This window comes from Pelodiscus sinensis, chromosome 12 (genome assembly GCF_052426305.1).
Source record: "Pelodiscus sinensis isolate ZL-2025 chromosome 12, ASM5242630v1, whole genome shotgun sequence".
NCBI classification, from domain to species: domain Eukaryota; kingdom Metazoa; phylum Chordata; order Testudines; family Trionychidae; genus Pelodiscus; species Pelodiscus sinensis.
In genome coordinates this window covers 23,973,123-23,985,396 of record NC_143063.1, presented here as the reverse complement: position 1 = coordinate 23,985,396, position 12,274 = coordinate 23,973,123, and the positions used below count along the sequence as shown (strand labels likewise).

Below are 12,274 nucleotides of genomic sequence, written 5' to 3'. Positions count from 1 at the left end.
CATTTAAAAATCAGACTGCTTGGTGATGGTTTGGTTCCCAAATGGCCCTATCATGCCATTGACCATTGCAAAGTATTTCTTACTGCAGAAAAATGGAGAAGCCAGTTAATAATTTTGTTGAGTTTTATGAAAAAGCTCAGAAAAATATCTTCAAAAAATTTCAGTGAGAATTGGGTTTTTTTGGGGGAGAAAAAGGGTTTTGGCACAATTTTATTTAACTAATGATGGGATAGGACCTTAAAAGTCTGCTGCTGCAAACTGCTCAGCAAGTTCTTTCAAAGGGCCAAATGCCCTTTAATCTCTGCAGTCAATGGGAGCTGAAGCCACACAATTCTTTTGTATACTTTACACATTATGCTCTAAGCATGATAGTAGCATTTTGCTTCTCACTTACCCTTACCAGAAGCCAGCAATTACAATTGCAGTTTGTTTTAATCTTAAAAAGGAAAAAGTCTGTTTTACATACATTCCCAGCAACTGATATGTCCTTGTAGTGCAGAAACCTCCAGTAACTGAATTAAATTTCATTGCAGATTGCAGTCAGCACAACAAAAAAAAACTTATGATAATTTGTCTTTATGTACATTTCTTAATACAGGATATGTCCAGTAACAGAGTTGTAAGGTCACATTTAGTGAAATAGTAACAGTTCCTGTAAACAAACAAAAACAAAAAGTAAACCCAAATAAATCATGGATTAAAATGGCTAATGCATGTCATTAAGTATTCTTTACAAGTTACAATGTGCACACCACTCACTGACTGTTGTTATTCAGTTCTGCTAATGGGGACACTGAAAGAGGCTCACTGTACAGGCGTTGCATCTTGATTTAATAAACAGTTTGTATAGTATCAAATTATATCAAAAGTCTAAAAAAACCCATGAGAACTGTTATTTTACAAGCTGTCTTGTGCTGAAAAAACAAAACGAGTTCTAACCTGCAGTTTAAAAAAAAGTTTTGAAGTAGGCAATTTTGCAGCATGGAAATAAGTGCTAGAAAAATGTGATAGTCTCAAGTAAGAAGCCTTAAGTAAGAAGCCTTAAAAGGCTCTTTCAGTTATTTTCAGATTTCTCTTTGTCCCCAGGGCCTTTTCATACACCTTAGTTATCACATAGATCTCAAAGTGTAACATATAGCAGGTTTCATTCTGTACTTTTCATGCAATTAAGACACCAACTGATACTATCAATCATGGATTTCAATAGGGGGAATACAGGATTAGGATCACTACAGGAGACAAATGTACAAAACACTCAATGGAGTTTCTTTATGTAAGTAGTAGGAAAAAAACCCAGAGGTTTAATTACAGATCTATGAAATCAATGGAATTGCATGGCTGTAACATGTCAGAATTTGGCCCACCCTATACTTTTGAAAACTGACATCTTCCTGAAAGAAGCCATTGTGTAAAGTCAGTGTCTAAAAATCGAAAGACATACTTGTGAATTACTTAAATTTTATCCACAAGTTGAAAAGACGATACACAGCCGGTTCCCAACTTACGAATGAGTTACATACCAAACACTTGGTCGTAATTCGATCTGTTCGTAAGTCGGACCCCATTCATTTAAAGACGGCCATGCTGTTTGTAAGCGTGGATCGCATTCGTAACTCTGGGACTGGCTGTAATGCGCTTACTGGGAGTTGGTCGTAACTACGAACGGTCGTAAGTTGATGCGTTCGTAACTTGGGGACTGGCTGTATTCTAAAAAATGTTAAAATGAATATAGCTAAGATAAAACACTAACTATTAAAAGACAATAGACCATTTCACTTATTTCTCACAGAACACTGTGTAAGGGAGCCAATAATTAAAAGGCAGTAATATAAAAACTAGTCAAGATGCAACAGATGGATGCAGCATAACTTGTCTTAATTGGCACTTGCCATAGTAACTCTAGCTGCAATTTGATAAGTATGATAAGACATCTGTGTCAAAATATGTAAGCTCATTAAAACTATTGGTCTGAAAACTATTTAAGAAAGTGAAAGGAAAAATAATTCTAAAGGGAGGGAAGAAAAATCTAGTCATTTTTAGATTTAGAAAAAATATTTTTAATAGTTCCATGCAAAATCTTCTGGCTTGTTGTTCAACCAAAGTGGCCATTGCAACGGTTATTGGTTATGAAGATTTTTCTTTTAAAAAATGAACTGGATACAGTAAGCTAAAAAGTGTGTATACCTATACACACTACATATGGTATATTTTTATATATACACATTGTGTGTCAGATATACACATACCAATTTCACCTTTAGCAGGAGACTAAAAGTCAATGGATAATGAGCCTTGTGCAGTATCCTCTCGTCCTCTCACATAAATTTCACAAGGAATCTCCTCCATCACCCTGTCTTCTATTACCTGCTCAGGGCAGTCATGGGCCTGTTTAAATGTGTAACTACTTTTCTTGAAGGTGCTATTAAATGTTTTCATCGGCTGAGGCTGTGCAAAATCATTGCGGAAAGGAAGTTCCATGGAACTGAGGTTGGTCCTGCTTTGTTTTATACAGGAGGCTTGAGAGCCACAGTGATGGTCATGAATACATCTTGAAGCAGTAGAGGAACGTCTCATTTTCTGATAGTTCTCAAGTTCTTCAGATAAGTCAGCCAAGTCTGTAGAAATCTCTTTATCCCTTAAGGAGAACAGTTCATAATGTGGAGGATCAAATACTTCTTGGAAGCCAGTTTTATTAAAAGCAGTTTTGCAAGCCATAACCTTTTTGCGAGGCTGCTTTACTTGCACCAGAATTGAAATTATGAGAAGAACCAAAACTATCCCTGAAGTAATTCCGATGATGGTTCCATGAGTTTTGGTGATTTGTTCAAACAGTCCAGTTTTTCTCTTCTCTGGAAAAAAAAAAAAAAGAGAGAGAAAGGGTGGGCTTTTGAGTCTGTCTACAATAGCTGATCAAAAATAATTTGGTAAAATTTTAGTTTTGACTTTGTATGTAAAGATTTAAGTTAATGAGAAGTGTAAATGGCAGAGCAGGTCATATTCTGTGATGTCACTCATATGTGTGCAAATGTTTATTAATTAAGAATAGGCTTCTTAATGGACACTGAGATCCCTAGGAGTCAGAGCAGAATTTGGCCCTGTATGTTTGAAGTATTAGTCCTTCCTCAGATGAAACTCACTAGTCGGAATTAAGTTTTGTTTCACAAGAGCCGAGCAAAGACTGTAGAACTGAGCTAATTTCACAGTGTGCAATTTCTGACAAGTTTTCCATGCTCTGCCCTCAGATAAATGTGTGCGGTTTTCCCCGAGATTCACACAAACATTGAAGAGCAGTATATGGCTCTATTTTTAGGAAAGAAGTTATATTAGAACATTAATGAATTTATAAGTTTTGTGGGCTTTTCCATATTAAAATCAGCACAGCGTTTCAGCTTTCAGCAGTAGAAAACCTTCAGAGGCTGGTGGGACCCCTCTAATTCAGCCACATACCTACTTTGTTGAGGTGTGAGTTCCTTCCTGACCCTCGTGGTAATGAGTTTACATTCTGAAATCTAAAATTTGATTAAACTGCATATCATTACTTTATTTTGTATAACTACAAATGCTCATATACAAAGGGCCCAGGTCTACTCCCATTGTTGCGAATGGCAAAATTCCCATTTTAATGGAGGAAAAATCAGGCCCCAAACTTAGTCCTTTAAAATAACAACAAAATCAATATACAAAAATCCCACCATACTCTTTAGCTTGACTCCACTAAATGGCTTCGTGACTGGACTGAACAGTACCTACATATTGAGTTGCAAGTTATTTAACAGGCCATGATGTCATAAGATCAGTTAAAAATTACTTGATAGCAGCTCCTATGAAAGTACACAAGATGGCAGTATCTGCTTACAGCAGGTTTCCCACACTTTTAGAGACAAGCCTCAAAGGGAAGCAGAGCTAAATCTGCAAAATAACGAGGAGTACACAGAAGTCACCTACTACAGGACAGGCTCAACAAGAACATAACAGAATACTCCTGCTTAGTCCCATCAATCCCAGGTAAAATCCCTCCAGTGCATCATTGACAATCTATAACATATCCTGGAAAATGATCCCTCGCTCTCACGGACCTTGGAAGAGAGCTGGTCCATGGCTATAGACAGCCCTCCCCCACCAACCTCAACCAAATTCTCACCAGCAACCACACACTTACCCAGGAACCTATTCCTGCAACAAACTCCATTGCCAATTCTGTACACATCTATTCAAGTAACACCATCACAGGACTGAACCACATAAGCCACACCATCGTGGCTCATCTGCTTGCACATATGCCAGCAAAGTCCTTCTGCCCTATATATTAGCCAAACTGGACAGTCTGTGCCTCACGGATAAATGGACACAAATCAGATATCAAGAAAGGCAACATACATAAAGTATTCTCCTAGTGGTTTAATCTTCCTGGACATTCAGTAATGGATTACAAAAAAACCCCCCAAAAACCAAAAACCCCACCCAAACAACAAAAAATGTTTCAAAACCGGCCTACAAAGAGAAACAGCAGAGCTGCAATTCACTTTCAAATTCAATACAATCAAATTAGGACTAAATAAGGATTTAGATTTGTAATCTCACTACAAAGGCAATTTACTCCTCTCTTTTATATTCACACCACTCTATCAGCTGCTGTGAGTAAGCCATATCCACCCTGACCGAATTAGCCTGGTTAACACTGGTTCTCCACTTGTATAAGAAAGGAAGAGATATATTTATCTAGTACTTTTAATATAATACATACACACACCTGCCTTTGTTATTTCCATTCCAATTCATCCGATGAATGGGGGGTTTCCCACAAAAGCTTGTGCCCTAATAAATGTTAATCTCTAAGGTGCCACTTTTAGAGACAAATGTTTTGCTCTGGAAGAAGTACATGTCCCTGAATGACTAAAAGATGTGTATGAATAGAACATAATATTCATTAGAAAACAGTAAAAATATTTATTGCATTTTGGGTTTTCTTTTGAGGATGGGAGAGGTGATGTTAGGTACAAACAATTCTGTTCATGTCTAAAGCTAAAATGAACCATAATGGCCAATTTAGTACACATGGTAGCATCAATTTGTTGCCATATATTTAATAAATAAGTCTCACCCAGTGCACTGGGTTTATAAAGGATTCTAGGAAAGGTGCATATTTCAGAAAACAATCTTCAGTTAAGGCAAACATTTCAGAAACCCCTTTCTGTTGGGAATGTGTACAATACTAGCATAGACAGCGCTTCAGATGGAGCAGGCTTTATGATGGAAACTTGCAAGTGACTAGTTTTGTTAATTAGAATAAATAAAACAAATATTCTGTGAAAAGATACATTTTAGCTTGGTAATTACATTTTCACACTAACAAAGGGGACTCTTTCAAAAAACAAGGATTTTCCTGCACAAGGCATCAAGATTTAGGAATGGACAGTAACAGTAGAAACCAGGCAAATACAGTAGGCTAGTGCTCTGTTTACAGTTTAAAATACCCTTTGTGAAGGGCATGAGATATTTCAACTATAAGGCAGGTACATCCTTCAACCCTGCTCATGGACTTCTTCATTTTTAATTAAATAGCTGTCTTCCACACATTTGCAAGAAAAGACATTTTATTAATGTTTTTCTTAAATGAAAGGCAAACTGACCATCCTGGTCATGAAGGTTGTGTGTTGAACTATATTCACCTTTGCAGTGATTTTCATCCCAAGGGTATGCACAGTTTTGAATGCCATTGCAGACCAAAGAATTATTGATGCACATGTTGCTATGGCAAAAGTAAGTGCTGCCTGAGCATGGAGCTGCAGGAGAAAAGAAAAAACAAGTTAAGGGTTGCCAAGCTCTCAGAGTGCACAAAGTCTGTGAAGAAACTTTGCATTACTCAAAATACATATTTATTTCTTCACTTACTGATTTGAAGATTTCAAATGAAGTGTGTTTTCCTGCATGTCACTTAAGTAGTTTACTATATGCCTATTGGGGTTGCTTTTAGATGCACAACAGACACTATAATCAAAACATTGCTGATCAAATTGGCTACCATAAGAGTCATATAGTGGTTGGTCTCCAAATGCACATGATGGAGAAAGTTTATATAGTCTGAGTGTCTGTCATAAAGCATTATATTGCATTCTGAATTACCTACTGATTATATTACACTGGTGACCAAAATGTGCCATATGCTTTCCAAACACACAGGACATCAGTTTCTTCACTGAAGAGTATATTTTCCTCCAGTACAGAACGTCATGGAGGCATTGTGATTTACAGATGAACGCAACATGAACATGACACATTCCTGCTCGGAAACTCTAAAAATCTAAGAGATGCTGTGTAGGTCAGAGGCAGCTAAAGTTCCTACCCATCTTCCAGCAGATATTCAGTACTTCCAAAACCTTGGCTGTTACATGGAGGTAAAATTCCAGTTCCTGGAGACTTTTGGAGGAAACAAGTTCCTCAGTGGAGGACCTTTCCCTAAAAACTCCTCTCTTCACGCCTCAGGAATTCAAATCTTGGTATTTTCAAATAGACTATCCTTGCTGACATCAGCCATTGAGACAGTCCATAGGAAGAGAGATATAAGCTTGGCCTGAAGCCCTGTAGGGCTTTGTATATTAAAGGAGACATCATGAATAGAATCCAAAATCAACCAAAAAGCTGGTACAAAAAATGTATTACATTGGTAACAATGTAGTAGCAATCAGCCCTCCTACAGTGCATTCCCCCGAGCTCAAAGTGCATTACAGACATTTAGGAATGGCTATCATATGGGCACCAGTAGTGTAAGCACAATAACACACCTGCAAACTGGGACTTCATGGCTGTTGCTATATTGTACTCAGCAGCCATTTGGAACTTAATGGTGAAAGAGGTGAACTGCTCATGAACATGCCCTATTTATTAGCAATAATAGAAGGTGCATGGGAGACAAGCCTTTAGTTGGCAGCTGTTTATGTACAGAAAACTGAAGAAATAAATACTATGCAGTCTCTCTAAAGAGAATTTAAAATTTCTTTATATTACATGCCCTTGATATTAGATCAATGTCAAAGCATCCATTTTCAGTATATATGTAGCATAGTCTTTCTGCTGCAGGACATTGCTTTTGATTTTCTATTCAATATACAGTGTTCCATTTCTCTACATCAATAATGTAGTATTTACACACGAGAGATTTCTGTATTGCTCAAAGTCAGTTATATACCAGTAGATTTGCGTACTGTTAGGATAGAAGTGTACAGCTGACAAGTTCTTACTCTGTCCAGGAAAAGATAATGGTTCAAGGTTCTGATTTTTTCTATTTTCATGTTATCAATCGATTGCTATATATTGGTAAGTATAGAGCCTCTGTTTGTAGCCTCAATTCTTTGGATCATAAAGCTTTTGTCCTACATAATTTAGGAATCTCCTAGAAGATGCATATGTTATCCAATTTTTATCTTAGTAATTTCAATATTTCTAAATATCATTATAATTGTTTCATGTACCCAGGACCAGATTAAGAAGGAGGGGGCGGGGGCTAGCCGGGCAGCTGCCTGGGGCGCCAACTTATGAGGGGGTGCATGATTGAAGTTGTAAGGGGTGCTGCACGCCTGGGGGCGGGGCCATGCATGTGCTACGTGCCCAGGGCCGGGCTGTGCATGCGCCGTGTGCCCGCTGTTCGGGGTGCAACTATGGCTCGGTTCGGCACTGCATGTACCTTCCTTGCTTGGGTGTTGTAAAAATGTAAATATTTGGAAAGTTTGAGGTCCTTTGAAGAACAGTATCTTTAGCATTATTAATTCATGAGAAGTAGTGGAGAAGCACTGTATGAATTAACAATGAGAGGCCTAAGGCAGTAGAGGAGGGAGGGAACTTTTGAGGCATTGCCTTTTCAAATGAACTTCCACTTTTTCATTTAACTTCTTTTCACTATTTAGTTTGAACTCAGAGATGCAAAAGAGGTGAGCCTTCATCCAGCATCCAAATAAATGGTCAAATTCTCAAGAAAGCTTTGCTCCCATTAGATTAATAAATTACGGCCAGTTTGTTCTCAGGGAGAATTGGAATGGGAGCTCAAAGGTGATGCTGAATCCTGAGCTTTTTTGAAAATCTGGCCATTCATTTACTTTAAGTGCCAATAGGGAAGAATAAGGTCCTCAGGTTTTTTGCCTGATCAAACTCTGATTACTTTTTTAAACTACGGTAGAACCTCAGCATTACAAACACCAGAGGTATGAACTGACCAGTCAGCCAAACATCACATTTGGAGAGAGAAGAATGCAATCCAGTAGCAGCAGGAGTGACCCTATGTCTAGACTGCAGGCTTCTTTCACAAGAAGCTTTTCCGGAAGAGAGCTTCCGGAAAAACTTTTCGAAAGTGAGTGTCAGCACAGCAAAAGCGCATTGAAAAAGTGATCTGCTTTTTCAAAAGATAGCATCCATTCAGTGTGGACGCTATCTCACATTTAAGCTGTGATTACTATGGATGGAGTGGCCACCAGGGCACCTGTGTTTTTCCTCTTTCCTCTTCTTTCAAAAGAACTCCCTCTTCCCCATCCACATATGCCTTTTCCTGAAACAGCTCTTTCGGAAAAAGGCTTCTTCCTCATAGAAAGAGGTTTACTGTTGTCGGAAAAACCCCTCCGTTCTTTTGACTTTTTGTGGAAAAAATGTGATTACAGTGTGGACGTAAGTGAAGTTTTTCTGGAAAACCGGCCATTTTCCCAAAAAACCTCTGCAGTGTAGACATACCTCCTCTCCCACCAAAAGCGAATACAGTACCATACCATGTTAAATTTAATCTGTTCAAAAATAAATGGAAAGTTTTTTTTTTGTAATTTTGACAAGGCAGGGAAACCATTTCTGTGCTTGTTTAATTTAAATTAAGAAGGAGTAGCACAAACAGAAAAGGATCTTAAGTGATTCAGCCTGAGAAACGGGTGTTTATCCAGCATTTTGTGTAGCATGTATAAAGAAAAAAATATGCCAATTAGTGTGGAAATGTTGGAGACACGGATCAAAGCTAACATGATTAAGAATCTTTGACTGAAAGCACAGCTGTATAGAAGAACTGGCTAGATTTTTCTTAACTTAAGAAACAAGGTATAAAATTGATTGCCTATTCCTGCAAGATGTAATTTCTGGAAAGCCAAAGAAACAGTAGTTGTTGGGTAGAACAAATGTGGAATGAACAGCTGTGGGACATAGGATCAAACCAGGAATTTGATGAAAGCTGGTTTTGGTTTTTCGGTAGTACTTTCTCTGTAGCCATGTCATTTTGAGGTTCATTGTTAGGTATGAAATTTGACTGTTTGAAATATATCTGGGTAACATTTAAAAACATTTTTTCCCTCCCTAGATTCTTTTGTAAAAGATTTTGGTTTTGAAATATGTGCATTACCAAGAACTGAGAATTTGAATCCTGGCAAAAGAATCTAAACTCTTTATTCTTCCACATAGCTCGTTTGAGTACCATACAGTTTACTGCAAATGGAGAAGAGGGAGAATCTTTTGAATGAAAATTTAAAAATTGAGGTTGTGTGGACACTGAAGATGAACACATATAAAAAGGACAAATCACATTTCAGAACAGAAGGGGGAAGGAAGGTAAATGCATGTGAGTTACATTAATTAATTACATTAATGTTACAGACATTAGACAGGATCACAAAGAAAAAACAGTTTCTTGCCATTTCAACCAGAAAGGACACTGTCTCAATGACCTAATCACATGCATCTTACTTCAGAAGACTTTCAAATCTGCACTTGAAAGGGAATCCTCTGAACTGGCATTCATGATAAAATTCGACACTCTCTGCGGGGGGATGAACAAAGACCCCAACTACCTTACCCATTACAAAGATAGCTTCCTCAATTATCACCTCTAATACCATTAACTCACAGACATCTACCCTTCCCCACCTCTAATATCATTAACGCACAGGCATTTACCTTCCTCCCCCCCTCCCCCCGCATCCCCCTTCTGTTCTGAAATGTGATTTGTCCTTTTCATATGTGTTCATTTTTTTTAAATTGTATCCTTTGGTATTTATGGTTGTGACTATTTTCTTCCACTATTTGATCTGAGGAAGTGGGTCTGGCCCACAAAAGCTCATCATCTAATAAACCATCTTGTTAGTCTTTAAAGTGCTACATAGTCCTGTATTTTGTTTACTAAGAGAGGATGTTGTCTGGGTATGTTTGTGTACTGAATATTGTAATGAAAATGCCTTCTGTCCCTTTTACAAACTTAAGCCCAGATTGTGACTTGGGTGGTAAATAGCCATCTAACATCTTGGAAGCTAAAAGAATTATGCCTCAGAAAGTTCAGTCCCCCTCTCTTAGCTTCCTGATGTTAAGATGAAGTTTTTCTGCACCCACTCAGCTTCATGGAGTGGTACAGAGAAGAAGTAAGGCTTTGACTTCTCTCTGTTGCCTCTTCCATTCCAAGAGGAGGTTTGCAAGTATCACATCTATCTGGATGAAAGGCATGTGTGCACTTCCTGCATCACTTATATAGGAAACTTGTCAAGAAGGGAAAGAAAGGGGCCAAGAATTGGGAAGCTCCTTGCAACCTCCCTTTGCTGCACAAGGGGAAAGAGCCAACTGGCCCCATCAATATTTTCTCTTTTGTAATAGAGAAGTATTAAATGTGGTGCTGGTAGCACCACCTATTTAGGTTGCCCAACATTTCCCATTGTAGGGCTGTTTTCAGTAGTATCTAACTGCAAAACAAACCATCTGGGCTGAAGTTTTTTATGCTGTGTGTCTGCCATAGGCTGAATTTTTTGAACTGTCAGCCAAAATGGTTCGGCTGGTTCCAAGAACATGACTAGGTAAAATATATAATTTGTTAAGTTTTTGAGATTTGAAATGCTCCAGTATTCCCATACCTGGGAACAAAGTGCTGGCTGACAAGTCTTTGAAAAACACAGACCCAATTCATACATACTCAGTAGAAACTTAGATTAAGGCTACGTCTACACTGGCCCCTTCTCTGGAAGAGGCATGCTAATTTAGAACTTTGGAATAGGGAAATCCGCGGGGGATTTAAATAAACATGGCCGCCACTTTTTTTCCGGCTTGGGGAAAAGCTGGAAAAAAGCATCTAGACTGGCGTGATCCTCCGGAATAAAGCCCTTTTCTGAAGGATCTCTTGTTCCTACTTACAAGTAGGAATAAGAGATCCTCCGGAAAAGGGCTTTATTCCGGAGGATTGCGCCAGTCTAGATGCTTTTTTCCGGCTTTTCCCCAAGCCGGAAAAAAGCGGCGGCCATGTTTATTTAAATCCCACGGGGGATATTTAAATCCCTGTGGATTTCCCTATTCCAAAGTTCTAAATTAGCTTGCCTCTTCCGGAGAAGGGGCCAGTGTAGACGTAGCCTAACAGTTTAAGTTTCTAAAGGTTCTGTCCTTACTGGGCATGCTTACAACTCCTAGCTTCTAGTACAGGGGTAGGCAAAAGGGCCTCCCCGGACCGGATCCGGCCCACCAAGCAAGTTGATCAGGCCTGGGGAAGCCCTGTTGCAAACCCCACCTCCATGTCAATTAGGGTCTGGGGGCAGGGGGAAGCACGCAAAGTCTCCTCCCACCCTGCCCCCGCCCCACAAGCAGTGCACTGCGTGTTCCTGGCAGCGCGGGAGAAGACTTTGTGCATTTCCCCTGTCCTCAGACCCCTGATTGGCTTGGGGGCAGGGAGAGCACGTGAAGTCTCCTCCTACCCTGCAAAGGGCTCAGCATTTAAAGTCAGCTGCTAGCTGCTGCTCAGCTGGCTGTTGACTCTAAGCAGGGCACTCCCTTGCAGGGTGGGCAGGGAGCAAGAGACTTCACGTGCTTCCTCTTCCCAGGCCCTGATGGACCTGAGGGCAGCAGGGGCAAGAATGTGAAGTCTCCTCCCACTGCCAGGGGCACAGGTAACTAGAGCTGGCGGTTCTCTCTGCGGGAGGTAAAGACTTTGCGCACTCTCCCACCCCCAGACCAATCAGGGTCTGTGGGTGGGGAAGCATGGAAGTATCCTGGCCTCGCCCCTTCTGCCTAAGGCCCCACCCCTTCCAGGGCAGCCCAGGGCCACTTCAAAAATTTCTAAAGTGGCCCCCGGTCAAAAATTGTTGCCCAGTCCTGTTCTAGTAGCTGACTGGACTGCATATGCACCATTTCCACAGTGTGACTGAGGATTCTTCAGTCCAAGGCTATGGGGGAAACTGGACTTTCCTGGTAATTGCTGCTTCTGGCTTCAAAGCAGTCAGCTACTAGAACTGAAGGCAGGGAGCCATAAGAACACTGCTACACATAACTACATTGAAATAATGTT

At 39.7% G+C, this 12,274-nt stretch overlaps 1 protein-coding gene across 9 annotated transcripts in view; it reads right to left on the bottom strand.

Annotated features, from left to right (window-relative positions):
• Window positions 1-560: 560 nt before the first annotated feature.
• The window catches only part of NETO2 (neuropilin and tolloid like 2), a 51,420-nt gene continuing 39,706 nt past the window's right edge, over window positions 561-12,274 (bottom strand). For 4 of the 9 annotated variants that reach the window (XM_075940212.2, XM_075940211.2, XM_075940206.2 and 1 more), the window contains 2 exons: window positions 5,631-5,783; window positions 561-2,849 (listed from right to left, as the gene is read on the bottom strand). In XM_075940212.2, the coding sequence (XP_075796327.2) occupies window positions 2,269-2,849; window positions 5,631-5,783 (734 nt within the window). In that variant the 3' untranslated portion in view covers window positions 561-2,268. The remainder of the gene's footprint in view (window positions 2,850-5,630; window positions 5,784-12,274) is intronic. The other 5 variants (XM_075940208.2, XM_075940207.2, XM_075940209.2 and 2 more) reach the window with 4 other exon arrangements.